This window comes from Leuresthes tenuis, unplaced genomic scaffold (assembly GCF_036924035.1).
Source record: "Leuresthes tenuis unplaced genomic scaffold, fLeuTen1.0.hap1 SCAF_7, whole genome shotgun sequence".
NCBI lineage: Eukaryota > Metazoa > Chordata > Actinopteri > Atheriniformes > Atherinopsidae > Leuresthes > Leuresthes tenuis.
Window position 1 is genome coordinate 32,805,043 of NW_027325361.1, and position 18,631 is coordinate 32,823,673.

The 18,631-nt window shown below is 41.6% G+C and overlaps 1 protein-coding gene across 8 annotated transcripts in view; it reads left to right on the top strand.

Annotated features, from left to right (window-relative positions):
* The window catches only part of szt2 (SZT2 subunit of KICSTOR complex), a 137,923-nt gene continuing 119,292 nt past the window's right edge, over positions 1 to 18,631 (top strand). For all 8 annotated transcript variants that reach the window (XM_072390189.1, XM_072390193.1, XM_072390196.1 and 5 more), the window contains exons 1-20: positions 1 to 159; positions 696 to 821; positions 4,106 to 4,279; positions 6,197 to 6,367; positions 6,780 to 6,902; positions 7,075 to 7,237; positions 7,952 to 8,058; positions 8,305 to 8,515; positions 8,868 to 9,038; positions 9,149 to 9,380; positions 9,472 to 9,601; positions 12,459 to 12,604; positions 12,754 to 12,906; positions 13,503 to 13,617; positions 15,561 to 15,766; positions 15,964 to 16,200; positions 17,583 to 17,661; positions 17,809 to 17,897; positions 18,138 to 18,306; positions 18,467 to 18,584. In XM_072390189.1, the coding sequence (XP_072246290.1) occupies positions 136 to 159; positions 696 to 821; positions 4,106 to 4,279; positions 6,197 to 6,367; positions 6,780 to 6,902; positions 7,075 to 7,237; positions 7,952 to 8,058; positions 8,305 to 8,515; positions 8,868 to 9,038; positions 9,149 to 9,380; positions 9,472 to 9,601; positions 12,459 to 12,604; positions 12,754 to 12,906; positions 13,503 to 13,617; positions 15,561 to 15,766; positions 15,964 to 16,200; positions 17,583 to 17,661; positions 17,809 to 17,897; positions 18,138 to 18,306; positions 18,467 to 18,584 (2,944 nt within the window). In that variant the 5' untranslated portion in view covers positions 1 to 135. The remainder of the gene's footprint in view (positions 160 to 695; positions 822 to 4,105; positions 4,280 to 6,196; positions 6,368 to 6,779; positions 6,903 to 7,074; positions 7,238 to 7,951; positions 8,059 to 8,304; positions 8,516 to 8,867; positions 9,039 to 9,148; positions 9,381 to 9,471; positions 9,602 to 12,458; positions 12,605 to 12,753; positions 12,907 to 13,502; positions 13,618 to 15,560; positions 15,767 to 15,963; positions 16,201 to 17,582; positions 17,662 to 17,808; positions 17,898 to 18,137; positions 18,307 to 18,466; positions 18,585 to 18,631) is intronic.

Below are 18,631 nucleotides of genomic sequence, written 5' to 3' on the forward strand. Positions count from 1 at the left end.
GCCGTGCGAGCACCTGATCAGCACACAAGGCAGATGATAAACAAGTATTGAGACGGATAATTTTTTACCATCTGAAGTGAAGATTCATCGACTGAGGCCCGCTGACACCCCTGCAGCTCCTATGTTACACGAGGCATGGCAGAGAGACAGGACAATGAGGTAATATCCACCAGTGGGAAGAAATAGTGCTCGCTCTTCATTTGTTGGTTGGTCCTAGTGTTTAGAACTCGACAAAGTCCTGCTCAAAGTGAAACATAGCAGCAGAGCTGATAGCGCTTTAACCCACGTAAACTCTCAAACTAGCTGCAACCCTCAGAGGTTGTTAAAGGGATGCAGCTTGTTCGGATTCTCCGGATGATGAATGAAGATGAAGACGAATCCAACCTTGAATAAAGCTTAGTAATATGTGTGTGAACATGCAGTCACCAGCCTGTTGTTTAGCAAAACTTTAGCGCAATAAAATGAAAAGTTAATTATGAGTTTTACTTAAACGAAGACACGTTTAACCCAGCGTTCACTCGAATGGCTGTAGACTGATGTAAGTGAACGGCAGCGAGGCCCAGTCCGCTGTGCTCGCGTGGCCATACAGGTCAGTGGGTCCTGTCAGGTTGACCAGAGACGCAGCACATAGTAATGCGCTCGCAGTAAGCTTGGTTTCAGTAGATCTTCATTTACTTTGTGTTCCTGGTCTGTAGGTAGAGGAGGCGGACCAGATCTACCTGCTCATGAAGGAGGACTATCGGATATCCAGGAATGTGCGTCTAGCATGGTTCCTTGGTAAACTTAATCAAGTCATCTGGCCAGCCTCAGTGCCTGAAGTGGTGAGTTAATGCAGTCTCTTGAAAAGCTCACGTTATGCTTTTTGGGTGTCCCTCTTATCCGCAGTGTGTTGTATAGATTTTTTGAATGTTAAAGATCTGTAGATTTGCAAAATCCACATGAAAGACAGTTATTATCTCCAGCAGAGGATATTTCTCTTATATTAATGGTAATGCCTCATTTATAGTGTATGATTTTCTACCTTCACTTAATAAAATCACAATGAAATAGGTTCTGGATTAGTTGGGTGCAACTTGAACTGAAAATGCCAATTCTGATTAGATATCAGCTTTCCTATCTGTGGGAATAATGTAATAACTGGTGAAGAATAGTCAATTTGCAGGAATTTTTTGCAGACAGCTCTGTTTTCACCTTTCTTTTTTAAATGTAGCAATGTTTTGAACTGCTTCTTCCTCTCTGCCATGACAGTTTTCAACAGCTCTTATTAAGATGCCATGCCACTGCAAGAGTTGTATGAGCCTTGCATTGGCCATGCTCCTGTTGCATAGCATGGCAACGAGAGCAGAAGCACAGGCCAGGTCCCTGATTCCCTTCATTCTGATTAGGATTGTCAGATCGCTAACATGTGCAAACAAAACGGACAAGCTTGGAGTGCTCAGGATGACCCAGAAAGAATATTGAGAATGCAGTATTATGTGTTTCACTGAAACATGACTGCAGGAGCAAATTCCGGACTCAAATGTCTCTGTAGACACAAACATTAGAAGCAGAGGCAAAAGCGAAGGTGGACTGCTTGTTAAAAACAGAGTATGTAATCCTGGTCATGTCACTGTTAAGGAGAGGATCTGTACAGAGGACGTTGAACTGCTAACTGTGAATTCACATCCATATTATATATCAAGAGAGTTCACCTGTGTTATTCTGGTAGCAGTCTATATGTTACCTGCAGTCAATGCCGACACTGTCTGTGACACCATCAGCTCAGTCTGAGGCTACAAACACAACATACCATCAAATTCATAGTGATTTCTGGAGCTTTCAACCAAGTCTTCCTCTCAGCTACACTTCCAACCTTCAACAGTTTCTCAACTGCTCCACCAGAGAAAACTGAAAGCTGGATCTGTTCCATGCTAATGTCAAAGATGCATATAGCTCCTCTGCCCCTCCTCGGTTAGGAAAATCAAACCACAATCTAGCTCTCCTCACCTCCACATAAACACGTTGTTTTGCAAAAACCTGTGACAGTACGGTCTATGTTCTCAGGAGGCTGAAGATGAAATGTGGGGATGCTTTGAGTCCAGACTGGAATGCACTTTGTGAGCCACATGGAGAGGATATCAACACCATGACTGAGTGTGTGACAGATTTAATAACTTTTTGTGTGGAGAGTGTTATTCCCGCAAGAATAATGAGATACTTCTTCAAGAGCAAACCCTGGATCACCAGTGACCTGAAAAAGCTGCTGAACATTGAAAAAGCCTTCAGGGAGGGAGACAAGGAGTTATTGAGGACTGTTCAAAAACAGTTGGAAAAGAAGACAGCACAGTGCAAGGAGGTGTACAGAAAAAAGCTGAAAAGAGAGCTCCAGCAAAATAACGCGAGAGATGTGTGGTCAGAGACGAAGAAGATCACTGGTTTCAAGGTGAAAGAGGATCAGCCTGACAGAAACTGAATACAGATACCTGGGAGTCCACCTGGACTGCAGACTGGACTGGAAATGCAACATCATGGCTTTAAAGAAAGGAATTTACTGACTACTTCTTCAGGAAGCTGTGTTAATGAACATAAAGAGGAAGACTGCTCATCCTCTCAATAGCATTCTGTTAAAAACGAAAGCAACCGAGTGCGTTCAGTGAGAGGCTTGTTCCGCTCTGCTGCAACATGGAGAGGTGCTGGAGGAAAACTGCTCATAATGAAAAAGAAATGTTGGTACAATCTCATTTCCCTGTGGGTTGAATCAGGATTTACATTTGATTTAATTACACTTTTGGAAACATTTGGAACTGGTTCTCATGTGGAATCAGTTCCCATCGCTGATTGATAAACACAATTAGCCTTTCTTTGGGCATGGTTAAACCTGTGTTCAGTTATTATTCATTGTGTTGAGCTCCTGCTTTGACAGAAATGACCCGTGCTATAGAAGAAGCCTCTCACTGAACACATTTTCTTGTTTCATCTCCACCCCCTCTGTTTTCACTTGACTGCATAAAATTTTGTCACACTACATTATGCCACGTCTCTGAATTATCCCTCGCAGTGAGTGTGAACGTGCATGGTGGTTTGTCTCCGTCTGGCCTGTCCAGGGTGTACCCGCCTCCCCCCCAATGACAGCTGGGATAGGCTCCAGCCCCCCCGGTGGATCTATGGATGGGTGGATGGATGGATGGGTGGGTGGATGGATGGATGGGTGAATGGATGGATGGATGGATGGATGGATGGATGGATGGATGGATGGATGGATGGATGGATGGATGGATTATGCCACCCACGGATCATATCACACTGTTGACTGTGGTGTGTTGCTGCAGTTGCAGTATGAATTTTGGCTTCTTGCTTGTATTCTACAGGCAGACTCATTGTCATTATTAAATCTACAAGATTAATTAGATGTAAATATGACACTGTGTATTTACAGTAGTTCCTCAATTATGTAATCCCCTGTTCCAGTTTGTTTGTTTCTAATTTATTTTTAATTCAGTACACTATCCAGTAGTGGGCCTGAAGGTGGGGTGGAGCTGAAGCAAGCGAGGGTGGGATGAATAATTGGGAAGTATGGTTTATTGGTTTACTTAATTGTATTGTTTCTACTGTATCTACTTTTTTTAAAATCTATGCACTGTTTAGCAAATCGTGCATTTTGGCATTTTGAATTTTGGCTTCTTGCTTGTATTCTACAGGCAGACTCATTGTCATTATGGAGTGTTTTTTCCCCAGTTACCTTGCAGTCAAATGTGTGAATGATAATTCTTTATGTAGCTTTGGCTATGACAGCTCATTAATCCCCAGGGAAGAAAAGCAGTTGTGAAAACTGCTCAAGAAAAGGTTCTCTTTCATTCTAAAGTTACAGCATGTAGAAGCTGTTATGCATGGTAGCTGTCAGTTAAAAATGACAAGGTTTCTGCCAATGAAGCACTATGGCATATGCGTAACAACATATGTGAGTTTTATGTGCCCCATGTCAAACTGTTTAACGGCAGCAAATGGTGTCAAGGTAACAAAACATTGGAAAACTACCTGAAAGCTGAAATATGTTTTTTTATCATGGTTTTCTGTAAATTTTGTGAACAGTAACTGATGCCTTGTGACGCTCTCAATTTCTTTACAGCTGAACTCAGAAAATGAACTGGACTTGTTGAGCATCTTACCTAAAGGATGGCAACCAGACTTCTCCCCTGCCCTGTACCCCTGCATGTTGATGCCGTCTACCCGGGCCACCTTCCTGGCCCGCAGGTACCGCTTCATCATTGAACTGGACCTCAGCCCCTCCACAGGAATTGTGGTAAGACATAAATCCACAGTATTGGTTGGTGGATTACTGCCTGAATGATCTCGTGTGACAGTAATGACACAGAGGACGTTCACAGAATAGAAATACAACTTTCAACTGCAAATTTCATCCACTTCCCAAAAAATGTGAAATCTGTGAAAACGTAAACAGAGTACAATGATGTGCAAAGCTCATGAACCAATATTTTGTTGATAATAGAACATAGAAAAGACATTCGATGTTGACAGTGAGGTATTACTCTGCTTCATGAAAAATATTAGCTCATCTTGAACACGTTTCACAAATGTTGGGACAGAGCACATGTACTGATAACAAGCTGAATTTCAACTCTTTGACCACAGAACAGTTTTGCACTTTGGCTCAGCCAGTTTGAATGAGCGTTGGCCCAGAGAAGTGTTTCTGGTTTTCACACTCTTCACACACCTTTGCACATTTTAGTTGTGCCGTATTGGGGCTGTTGTTCCCTCTCAGTAATGTGCGCAGAGGGGACTCAGCCCTGACCTTCCATGCCAGCATTACACCTCCAGACATGGCACGGATGTGCAAGGAAAAGGCTTGTCTGTAGTATAAATAATGGACTATTCAAAGTCTTTTCAATTTGATATTGAAGAACATTGTTCTGAAATGACTCTATAATTTGTAGATTTTCAACATCTTTATGGTGAGGTTTATGGTGACGTAAAAAGAGCTTTTTATACACAGTAGTGTTACTAACCTGTTGCCAATAAACCTGGTTAGTTACAGGACGCCTCCCTGGCTGTTTCTCTTTAGAAACACTTACTTTTCCTAATTTTGTGTTGCTGCCATCAAATTCAAGATTAGCTTTTTTCATGATGAGAAGATTGTCTCACTTTGAATATTTGATGTTTTCCATGTTCTATAATGAATCAAATGCTGCTTTGTGAGATGTAAGGCCTTCCTTATCTTATCAAAAATAATGCCAAACCACAGTCTGCATGGATTATTGCTCTGAGGTTCTGTTTTAAGACTTCTAATTCTAGACTGTTCAGCCAGCAGTCCAGTCTAGACCAGTCCTCAACTGAAAATATTAGGCAAATGAAAATCTGTCATATCCTATTATTCTAGATATTTCCAGAGGAAGCTCTAAACTACTGAGCTTATCTTTTCAAAAAGACAACGATTAGTCTCTTTAGTTCATAAACGCTTCCGGAATGTTCTTCAAGGTGGAGTTCATCCATCACAGGGACAAACACCCTCCTGTCACACACTTTATGAAGCATGTTGTTGGTATCTTATTTCAAATGAGCTCAAAACTTTTCTGAATTTGATTCAGATGATACTGTTTTTAAAATGAGCTTGTGTAATATGCAGATAAAGCATTTTATAATGAATATTTATATAGATCTAAAGAAAAGAATGAGTCAAAAAAGCCAATGTGCAGCATGTGACTGATAGAGAGACATGTTGAGTGAGGGCATACTGCATTAAATTTGACATCAGCGTGGAAATCCGTCATCTCAGCATTAGGAACTGATCCACTGCAAAGCCACTTTCCTCAAACAAGTTTAAGCCTACTTTATAATGTTTCTTAGTTTTAATTAATGCTATTTTTCTATCAGTAGTTTATTCCTTTTTCCATATATCCATTAGTCACTCTACTGAATCAGTCAGAGCTACACAGCCCTGGGAGTGTCCCATACTCAAAATGAATCATAGCTTTTAGTTTTTTTGTAAAAATGGTTGGAGAACAAGGTAATGGTAGTATTTAGTAAAAAAAATGGTTTCACTACACTTACAACTGTGGGGATGAGGGAAACACAGTGTCCACTCTCTGTTCAGCACGCTTAACTGCTTGAAAAAGACGTACAACTCTGCTATAAGATGTGTCACTAACTGGCAATTATGTTTAAATGGAATTTGAAGTTTGTTTCGTGTTCTGTCCTGCAGGATGATGGCACAGGAGAGATGATCTTTGATGAAGTGTTCCATGCATTGTCCAGGTGTCTAGGCGGGCTGGCTCAACCATTTAAAGTCCCTGGAACTGATCAGCTTTTCAAGCCCAAGATTTTCATCACTATTTTGGCCTATTCATCAATTATTGGCCTCACTTCACATCAGGTTACATTTCATCCTGTTTTGTGCACCTGACCTTGAATCTAATGAAGAAAAAATAATGAATACCTTTAACACGGATGTAACGTGAAATAAAAAGCAGTGTTTTTTTCTCTGAGAAAGAGTGTGTTTCACTTCTGTGTGACCACGCCCAACAGTTACATCACATATGTACGATAATTCAAAAGTCTGAGAGACCCATGGCAGCAAAAGGAAACTATTATCTGGGTTATATGGTACACTTTAAAGGTTATTGCAGTTCTTCACTGCAATTTAAGTGAGATGAAATTCAAGGTTTTGGTTGTGGTGGTCTTCTGCATTCTTATTGTTCAGATGGCAGGTTCTGCGTTCTGATTTGACATGATGTAAAGCCACTGTAGATATTGCAGTTCTCTGACAGTCTTGATTTCTCTTCCAGGTTTTGGTCCAAGGGTGCCAGCTTGATAGAACAGACCTTAATGAGTTCTTGCACCACATCTACCAGCAGCTCAGGGCACTGGAGAGCAACATTGCAGAAGTCCTACATCAGCAGCAAGAAAAGGTATGTGCATGTGTACATGTGTACAGTTTTTAGATGTGTTGCAAAGGTGGGACCTCTTCCAGGGTGATGGGTGCTGTGTGTCATATCATGATAGCTCCATATAGCTGCCAATGCTTTAGCACTATTGATTAAATTGATTAATGATGAATTTGTTTTTTACTTTGCATTGTAGTCGATGGAGCCAGTACAAAGCTTAAGTCACCATAGCTATAACCTGGAAGACCAACTCCACAGGAAGCAGGGTATGTCCATGGTGTCAGCTGATATGGGTCTTGTCAGCATGGTACGCCAGGGGATCTTGGCCCTTCAGTTGCTGCCCCCAAACTCCAGTGCAGGTAGGTTTGTGTTATTGTCCCAAGCTGACATTTATGCTCTCAGTCAAGTGTTTGTCATTAAAAAGAAATAATTTATTTGAATACATTTAGGCTATAACTTCAACAAATGGCAATCCTCCATTGAGGATTATTTCTTAAAACCTATTTGTAAAGTCTGGATATTCCATCCATCCATCTTCTATACCCGCTTAACCCTTCAGTCGGGTCGCGGGGGGGCTGGAGCCTATCCCAGCGGTCATCGGGCGAGAGGCGGGGTACACCTTAATATTTGTGTGTGTGTGTGTTTATTATAAGGTTAAAATATGCAAAGATCGTCCTGTTATTACAAAGTCAAGGCTTACACCATCAACTACAAGTTTGATTTGTCTTTCCTGAAAAAAACTGCAGCTACCTGTTTCTCTTCTTAAGAAGCAGTCACAAACAGACGGCCCTCATGACAAATCTCAGTGTGAAGTAGAAAACTGAAGATGAGAGGTGTCATTGTGCCTCAGACACACTGATACCAGTTCCAGTACTAAAAAATGAAAACAAAGAAAATGACTTTCTTTAAAGGCTGTTTACTAAGTCGCTGAAATGGAGGCTGAATCTTCCATTCTAATAATTGCTGAGTTACTGCATGGGTTTATCATTTTTGCTCTATTTTATCATCATTTAACATGGTCACCCCTCATAACTGATGACATGGAATTTGCCATTTTTCTTGTGTGTATCTAGGCATCATCATTATCACAGATGGAGTGACAAGTGTTCCTGATGTAGCTGTGTGTGAAACCCTGCTGAACCAGCTCAGGAGTGGAACCATTGCATGCTCGTTTGTGCAGGTAAAGGTGATAAGAGCTCTGATCTCTGGTTCTTTATAAACCTCATATCCTGAATATGTTGAAAACCAGGATATCATTTATAAAGATAATTATTTCCATGTCTTTGTACTCGAAGAACTGTTGAGCTGGATTCTGTGACATTGCTCTCCTAATATTATTACATAGTTATTAGCTGTATATAAACTATGTTTTTAAGTCGGACTTGTCGCTTATTGCTTCTTTTAAGTTGGATTTGTACCCTACTAGGTTGGTGGTGCATACTCATATGACTGCAGTTTTGGCTACATCCCAAACGTGGAGCTGATGAAGTTCATATCATTAGCCACCTTTGGCTCATACTTGCCCAGCTGTCCTGAAGTAAACCAAGACAGCCGGGAGATGAATGCTTACCACAAGGCCTTCTTAACATACTCCTTCCTCAAGACCCCCGACACCATGAACTCTGAGTATTTCTGTGGTGAGACAACACTGCATATTCCCTTACTGACTCCTACTTCTGTCCCATGTCTGTGATTAATACTTAATCACGGATGATGTCAGCTGAACAATATGAGTTGAAAGTTGCACATATATAAATTCTAAGCAACATGGTGTGCATGTTGAATATGTAAAACATATATTACGTGGGTGCATGTATATGCGTGCAGTTATTTGAGCAAAATCTCAAAACCCAAATCTTGACTTCTGTATGCAACTGTATTTACTTTTCTTGTCGTTTTCTTTTCTTGTGAGTTGCACTGCCATCATTTTATAGAGTGATTAGGTTTATTAGAGTGATGAATCCTACTAACTATTTGACGGTTGTGTAGTGTCCCAGCCCAAACTGTTCAATGAGCACCTTGTGTCAGCCAGTGGTAACCCTGCCCTGGTCATGAGGAGGAAGAAGCACACAGAGAAAGAGGTCCATGCTCATTTAATCAGCGTGGTGTCAGTGCGACTTAGAGAGGGCTACACCATCAGAGATATCAGTCTAACCAAAGGTAAGTGTCTGTCTTTAAGTTTTACATTGCAGAAAGTGCAACGTCAATGATCTCAGCGATGTGGTGAATGTTTTCTTCTTTATTGAGAATGAAGCCTCTCCTTTCTTAAGGTGGGACTCAGCTGGAGGTAAAGTTGGTTTTGCTGTGGAAACACAACATGCATATCGAGTACCTAGCAGCTGCCTCCTGGCCTCTGGATCCCTCCAAAAGAACCACCAGGGTGGAGGTAACGATGGAGGGAAGCTACGACATTCTTCATGACATCAGCTGCACCCAGAGGAAGCCCATTACCAGCCCATTCCGCACCTCTGTCATCCGCCGCTTCTGGAACACCCTCCAGAGGTACTGCATATCTGTCAGGAGAGGGGAAATGTGGGAGATTTTAATGCTGGATGAACTGCTATACATTTCCATCTCCTGTGTATCTTTCCAGCATCAACCAGACTGATCAGATGTTGGTGCACCTCCAGTCATTTAACTCAATTCCTGAGAACTACATGATTCCAGAGAGCACCAAAAATGGAGTTCCTTTGTTCTACATCCCTCCTGGTTCTACTACCCCGGTACTGTGCAGTGCTTTGCTGATCATACTTAACACAATTGTTGGGAACCTTGGCAATGGCGATGATGGTCTGATGCCAGCTTCATATCAGCTGCATAGCATCTGTGTGTCTGCGAACCTCTCTGTTGCAGATTTTAACAGTGAAGATCAGAAAGCTGAGTAGCTGTAGCCACATAGCAGTCATGTGACTTTAAGCTTTGGATCATTCAGGGAAAAAAACCGCACTGAAAAACTGCCATTTAATTCTTTCAACATACTAACTATGCCACCTAATTAATTATTTGCATTAGAATAGCACAATAATTATTATATAATCAATCTTTATCAAATTCTGTTTGTGCAGTTGTGTATTTCTGACCATTACCATTGATAACGTTTTGTTAAAAGATTTTACAGACACCAGTTGTGGCATAGTGGGGCTATAACAGAAACATGGATTCCCTCACTTTCAGCCAGGACCCAGTTGTTCAGTTATTCACACACATTATGCAACTAGTATAAAGCTGGCTGAACCACTCAGCAATTGTCCATCTTTTCATGTTCAACACTAATAGTAAAATCACACTTTTTACTGTCACACACATATATCCCTCTGCTACAAATACTCACTAGTTGAGTCCATCAAGGACTCTGATACAGACAGAAGGAGAGAGAAGTTGAGGAAACAAGCATTTAACAGAATGAGATGTCCTTGCTTTGGAGCCGTTATTTTAAACCAAAGTCAATTAGCTCTGGCTACCTGCCTGGGAAAGTAGACTTGAGAAGCTGACACCAGGAGGATAAATAGGATGTTCTCCACTGAACCATCCAACGTGTATGCGCAGTGGCAGGGTAATAAGATGAGAGTAGACCCAAAGCATAAGGGAGAGAGAAGCATCGCATAGCATCAGTGCTCCATGGCTGATGGATCTGAGAACTGACCACAGCAGTGTCCCGGAACAGGAGTCAGTGACCATCACGGTTTGTATGAAGAGCTGGACTGCATCGGGCCCTGACATGATACATACCTACTGGCTACAGAAACTTACAGCACTGCATAAATGCCTAGAAGCACAAATGAAACAGCTGATAATGAATTGGACCCACTCAGACTGGTTAACTCAAGTTTAACCCAAGGTTGGGCAATCGAGATTCTGATAAATCCCCAGAAGGGGGCAGTTTCATCCAACTACTGGCTAATAATCTGCCTTCGTTTGACATGGAAACTCTTGTCAGGCATCATAGCAGATAAGATGAGTAGGTGCTTGTCTCAGTACATGAGCAGGGCGCAGAGAGGAATTGGAACTACCGCCTGAGGAGCTAAACAACAGCTACTGATCGATAGAACTGTCAGTCAAGACTGTAATATCAGACATACGAATCTGTGCTGGATTGACTACAAGAAAGCCTACGACTCCATGCGGCACACTTGGAACTCTACAACACCAACAGTACACGAAGAGGCTTCATCAAGAACCCAATGAGAGGCCAATTCCAAGCCAATTGCACTAGTTAAAATTAAGTGTGGTATCTACCAAGGATACGTTCTGTCCCCACTGCTGTTCTACATAGGACTGAACCCCCCCAGCCACATCATCACAGAGAGTGGTTGTGGATACTGGTTCAACCATCAGCCACCTCCTCTACATGGACGACATCATACTGTATGCCAGGACTGAGTGAGACGTTGACTCACTGATACACCTCACTTGGATATACAACAGGGACATCGGGATGTCATTCAGACAAGATAAAGGCGGCCGAATTATATCAAAAAGTGGCAAGGTGATCACAGCCTCTTGAAACAATGAAGATTCAAGAATAAATCAGGAAGATTGCCCTCAGTGATGAACTGCTAAGTGAGTGTCTCAGGCTGCTGTAACCCAGGGGAGGTGAGGAGGAACTATCATGGAAGGATGAGCCTCTGCGTGACATGTACCACTGACAGATTGACGAAGTGGCTGATATTGAGAAGTCCTATCAGTGGCTACAAAAGGCTGGTCTGAAAGACCGCACAGAGGTGCTAATCATGGCAGCTCAAGAACAGGCCCTCAGCACAAGAACGAAAGAGGCTGGGGTCTGCGTGCAGGCTGTGCAAAGAGGCTTCTGAGACATAGTAGCAGGGTGTAGGATGCAGGCAGGTACGGCATACATGGAATGCTATAACCAAGTAGCAGGAATACCAATAGTGTACAAGAACATCTGTACTGAGTATGGCTTGGAAATCCAAGAGTCAAAATGGGAGATGCCTCCAAAGGTGGTGGAGAATGACAGGCTAATGATGATGGCTAACCAACTGAACATTGTGGTGGGCAACAAACTACAGAAGAAGGCAGAAGTGACAGATGTAGCAATTCCAAGAGACAGTAACAGGAAGAAGAAGTATACCAAGGGCTGAAGGAAGAAGTTGAAAAGATGTGTGAACTGAAGGCAGCAGTGGTACCTGTGGTGATCGGAACACTCGGGCCGTGACCCCAAACTGGGAGACTGGCTCCAGCAGATTCCAGGAACAACATCGGACATCTCTGTCCAGAAGAGCGCAGCTTTAGGAACAGCTAAGATACTGCGTAGAAGCCTCAAGCTCCCAGTTCTCTGGTAGAGGACTCGAGCTTGAAAAGAGGGGGGAACTGCCCTCAATGAAGTGTGAGTGAAGAGTAATGTTCATATATATATATATATATATATATATATATACACATATACTTTTGCAAAGGATACTACTGTGTCCCCCCTCAATCCTTGATCCTCGGGTGCATTTTAGAACTGGAGATATTCTCCACAGACAGGAGAACAGCAGAGCTTAAAGACAAAAAGGCTGAAGTTACACAAACGAGATGAGCTGTGTTGACCTTTTAACTGAAAGATCATTCTTTTTCCAGGTCCTATCTTTGCAGCACAGTGGATCCAAAGACTCCTCTCAGTCCCAGTTTGCATCATACTGGAAGCCCATCCTCTCCATGGATGCCAACTTCTGGCAGAGATGGCTGCACATGCATCGCATTACGATTATCCTTGAACACGACTTGTGAGGAATTTGTTGTTTTGTCTTACTCTATGTGCTCTGTCCTGAAATAAAAGTGTTACTGATGGATAAAGTCTGAAAATAATGGATGAAAGGAATAATAGTGAATGTATAGATGCAGGTTAATTCTGTTTTGACCTTTGTCTTTTCAGGCCTGTCCCCAAACACCTGCACACAGCTGGAAACAATGGACGTTACAGCACCATCCAGTGTCGCATCTCCCACTCTGCTCTCACATCCCTGCTGAAGGACTGCAGCAGTTTTGTGTTGGTGGAAGGTTACTCCTATGTCAAACTCATATATAGGTATGACAACAGATATTTGGAGTTTATGTACAGTTGGGGACTAAGAGCATGAAAGAAAATTAGTTTTTTAAATGTAACATGATATTACCAGGATTCTATAATTGGTTTATCATCTTGATGACATCACATTTGGCTTGGAGTTGGTGGTAGTTGTCATCATCATCATCGTGCTCAAAATAAATGAGCAAATGGACAGCTCTACCACACATCTGTGCTCTTAAGGTGGATTAAACACATTTTGCAGGTAAGTGGTTCCCAACCAAGAATCAGGCCACCTCAAATGAACCCCAAGAGCATTTGGATGGCTGAACAAAGTGATTTCAGGTTGATTTTATTTTACTTTTTCAAATAGTAACCTCCCTTGTTTCCCAGAATCCAACAATATCAGAGATCTTTGAAAGTGCTTACAGCTTATATCTCTCTTACTTCAAGCTATTGCCAACATTTTACAAGTACAGTTGCGTAAAGCATCCCAAGCAAAGAAATATTTGTATTACTGTCTAATAGTGTCACACCTCTCTGTCTTTTAAAACTGGAAATTTGTGTGATGCCAACTAAGCTGGACCTCTGAAATAGAGTTATTTTTGACTCAACAGCTCATCTGACCAGCCTCCCACCTCCTTCTACCTTGTCCGTCTCATTTCCAAGACACCCTGCATGGTTCTGCGCCTGGGCTTCCCTATTGGCACACCAGCCCATGTTAGAAATAAGGTATTGAAAGTTAATTCTATAGTGTTCGTAGCTCTTTTACAGTCAAACCAAACCAGAGCACCTTCAAGCTATGTAACATCGTAATGTTCAGTGTTTGCTGTCGATTCTGTGAGACAGGCATTGCCACTCTATGGGTCCAGCTGATCTGGATAGTTCACACAGGGCACCTTACATTTTAATGTCTTGCCAGTAGACTGAAGGGCAAGTGGAGCCTTCAATCAAGTGATTAGTTGACAAATCACCTCTCCACCTGAGCTATGTTCTATTTGTACATTACGTTAATGTGTTTCACAGGCTGAATCTTGTCTCATTTTGTTCATATTTGAATATGGCTGAGAGATGGACCTTCATGTAATTTGACATAAAGGCACCTTCCAACATTGCTCATGCTTAAATTGTAGTGAACACATAATTCAATTCAATAAAATTTTATTTATATAGCGCCAAATTACAAATGTCATCTCAAGGCACTTAAGTAATATAGTCCAATTCAAGTCAATTGGAATTCAATTCATTGTAATAATAATCCAATTAATTCATATCGAGCCAATTTAAAAATTAATATCCTAGCTAAGGAAACCAACAGATTGCACCGAAACTTGTCTTCAGTCCAATCTCCCGTCCTGAGCGTGCCTGAGGCGACTGTGGAAAGGAACGACTCCCTTTTAACAGGAAGAAACCTCTGGCAGAACCAGAACCAGGAAGGGTGGCCATCTGCCTCGACCAGCTGGGGTTTGAGAAGACAGAAAAGAGGGGGGAAAAACACCATAACACCATTCAAAGGATACCTGTTGGAACAGGGAAACACAAGTTAATAACCACAATAATGTCACATGTACATAATATCATTTGAGAAATTAAACAGGGGGAAAAAGAGAGCAAAGTGAGGAAAGGTGTGACAGATGAGGTCCCCCAGCAGTCTAAGCCTATAGCAGCTTAACTATGGGATGTTTCAGGATTACCTGAGCCATCCCTAACTATAAACTCTATCAAAAAGGAGAGTTTTAAGCCTAATCTTAAAAGTGGAAAGGGTGTCTGCTTCCTGGACATTTACTGGCAGCTTATTCCACAAGAGAGGGGCCTGATAACTGAAGGCTCTACCTCCCATTCTACTTTTAGAAACTCTGGGAACAACAAGTAAACCTGTAGTTTGGGAGCGAAGTGCTCTGTTAGGAAAATATCTTACAATGAGATCTTTAAGATATGATGGAGCTCGGTCATTAAGAGCTTTATATGTGAGGAGAAGAATCTTAAATTCTATTCTGAATTTAACAGGGAGCCAATGAAGAGAAGCTAAAACTGGAGAAACATGTTAGTTCTCACATAACAGTCAATTGTTTGTCTGCCAGCCCAATACAAGCCCTGGCAATAATATAATATTTTATACATGTATATGCTGTATGTGTACATATAGTGACTTTAAAAGTTTAATTCTTGTATCCAGGGAAGAAACATTTGTCAAGGAGGTGGAACAGGTAGCTAGTTAGTTGCTTGTCTGAGGCTCATGCATCAGTGCAGGTCTGTATATAATGTTCCAGTGAGAGGGTGGAGTCACTTTTGCTTGCCTCCTTGCTTCATTGAATTGTGACTTGAGACTTGCACTGAAACCCTAAGAAGAAAATTCCTGACAAACTGTTCAACAGCCCAACTCCACAGTTCAGTAACATGTTTGTTTTTACATTTGTTTTAAGCAACTGATGTCTTAATACATATGCTATTTCCATGCAAATCTCTGAATTTCCTCATAACGTATGAGTTTCTCTTGTTCTTTTGGATGGTCATCTTCTGATTCGGACTGACAGTTAAAGCTTTACAAGGCATTTATTACATGCTCCTTTACCCGTTCATTTAAAAGTCAGCTCATGTAGGTGGTGGATACATCTGAACAAAGTCACTCAAAAATCACATTTGTCTAGAAGCTCATCACACACTTTTGTCATCAGATTGTGGATGAGCTGCGAGAGCAGATACTCAAGCTTCGCTTCCCTCATCGTGTTCAGAACAAAGAAGCAACGCCAAAGACCAAGAGGAAGATTGTTGGCCATACCTCTCCCTCCAAATCTGCCTCCGTTCCTGCTGCCAAGTCTGCTCTGTCAGACAGACCCTGTGTGGTTGTGCTCACTAAACCTCTGGAGAAGCTGCTTATAAGGTCAGTGCATGAAATAACAGATCACTACAAAAGCAAGAGCCATGCTTTGTCATAAAGCATGATAAACCTGACACTTAATTCAGTCACAATATGTAAAAAACCTTTGGTTCATGAAGTGTTCCGAGTGTGCAGTTTATTCCTGATGATCAATATTTAACCACTTGTTGTAACTATCATTTAATTCTGGTGATTTGCAGGTATGAAAAGCTGCCTCTGGACTTCCGGACTCCCTTTATTTTCAATATGGAGAACTTCCCATTGCCCTCTAGTAGTGCTGTGCCCCTCAGCATGGCAGCCAACCGGACAGCCTCCTCAACGCTGGCTTCACTCTCACGTTATTTCCTGCACCAGCGGTGGGTATATACCGTGCAGAGCAACCCCGGACCAGCTGTAACCATGCAGGCCATTGCACACATCCTATCCATGCTCTCTGAGTGAGTTCACACATTCACAAAATGTATAGCATTGTCAGCAGTGGTCAGAGCACTCTGTTTGGAGGGGGAGGGCAAACTAACAGCTACTGAGACCAGCGGCAAACTTAAACTGAGTGTTTCAGCGAACTTTACATTGTGGACTTTTTTTCTTCTTATAACAGCAGGTCACTTCTTATAACAGCCATATTTTAACGTTTGGATATGTGTGTGTGCAGATATCTGTAATTCAGTTTTGTCTAGTCAAAAACAATAATTCCAGTTCAAAATATCTTTAATTCACCTCAATTAAAGATGTCTACCCTGTTCAGATATCTAAGTTTTGACTAGGCGAAATGAGGTTGTAGTTATCTCAAACTGGAATTACTGCTGGTCGTAATGCAGTTGCAGATATCTGTAATTACGTAGCGGATATCTGCAACTGAATTGTAAATATCTGTAATGACAAACCCCATACACATGAATGGCAAAAGGGACGTCATTTGTCCTAGCAAGAATGCAGTTGTGAATATCTGTAATTCAGTTGTGCCTTGACAAAACTGACATTTGTTTCCACTATTGAATGAAAAATCCAGCAATTCGAAATATAATTACGACGAGTCATCAGGACGTTGTTGATGTCTGCAGTGTTAATTCTGGATAGTCAAACTGCTTTAAAATTTTCTTACAACTGAACACGGTCTACACTGCAGCTGCCTTGCGTATCCTTTTCACACTCCTTATTTCATGACTTTCTGAACATATTTATCATAATTTTTCCAATCACTTCAGGTGTGTTTGAATTGTACATTCGTTCACTATATAAGTCATTATTTGTATTCAGCTATGCTCTAAATTTTAAACAGAACTTTTAGTCCGCTAGATGGAGCACTATAAACTCTGTGCACGTCCGTCGACATACACAGCAGCCCCCAGCCTGATGGAGCTGCTCGTTATTGGGATGGTATTATGCATTATGCCTTTTTTGAGCTACTACTCGGGCATCTCAACTGTGAAGTGGCTTGTCTTCCTCTCTGCCAGAGCCAAATTATTGGTAAAATAATTTCTGATCAGGGTTTTTCCGATGATCAGCTTCAGTTCTGTGACCCTTCTGTAAAGGCTCAGAGTGGTGGGGGTACAGGCTGGACAGGTCACCACCTGGTTATACAGAAACAGAAGGGGGACCAGTTACCAAACATCATTTTGAATTTTGGAGGAAACCACAGAAAATATGAGACATTGTGGAAGAATTCTGAACAAAGATGTTTCTCATGTGATTAATCCAGAAATATATCTGTTTCAGTATTGTTTGGCTCAGAGATATTACAGCTCTGTAGGTTTAATGAAAGATCAAACAGCAATGTGGAAATTGTTGCCTTAAATTGTTTCTCTCAATGTCGTTCTAGCATTCGCATATCAGATGGTTTTCATTTTGCTGCGAGTGGGGACGGCCTCGTAAACATGGTGATCGAGCTGCCAATGAAGGTAAAGAACAGGTGGACAACACTCCTCTCAGAATTCAGCCATCATTTATTTGGTGTGACTTTGAGGAGTCTAATGTTTAAGTATATTTGTTTGCATTATTACTTTTGGTCCCTCTTTATTTCTACTGAAATGTGTGTCTGCCATCAGGGCATGTCAGGTGACACAGACAGAGAGAGTCACTCTTGTATTGTTCAGTACATCCTGTTTCCACCTCACTCGACCTCCACTAAGGACAGGTAAGTCTGACGCTGATTTTCTCTACAGAACACCTTATTATTGTATTACATCCTCATTGTGTTGGTGAACGGAAGGCATTAGCATGAATGAGTCAAACAGTGGAAATGACTTGTCATTTATTTCTATGTCATCAAATCAGCATTGCATTGTACAATGTTTAGCACTTTTAGTTGACTCAATATCTGTATTAATAATTTGTATTATATATATTTATGTATATTTTTTTTATGGGACTCCAGCTTTTCCACAGACGACGATAATGACACAGATGTGGAGGCTGTAGACATGGACACAGACCTGAACCTAGTGACGGAGTGCTGGGTGGAACCACAGAACGGCACAGTGATGAACTGCATGGACCAGCATCAAAACTTCCAGGGTCTCAAGTACCAGGAGATCCCTCAAGCAGTGTGTAGAACAATTTCATGCAACAGTTGGTCAAAAAGTGACTGTGCACAATCGGAGAAGTGTAAATTTGTGTGTGCAGAGAGCAGTTTGCTGCTTTATTGTCCTGATATTAGAGGTAAAAAGTAGTTTGGTTTTTAAGCCTCCTGCTGGATTGTTACAGATCTTCCCAAGGGATCTGGCCTGCATGTCCACCATGATGACTTTTGAGTATTTGAGTCAACTGTGTCAGAATAAGGAGCAGGTGTGCTCACTGCCAGCTGAACTCAAGGATGTGCAAGGTAACCAAACGTAGCTTACACATGCAAATGTGTCAAGGTGAATTCCT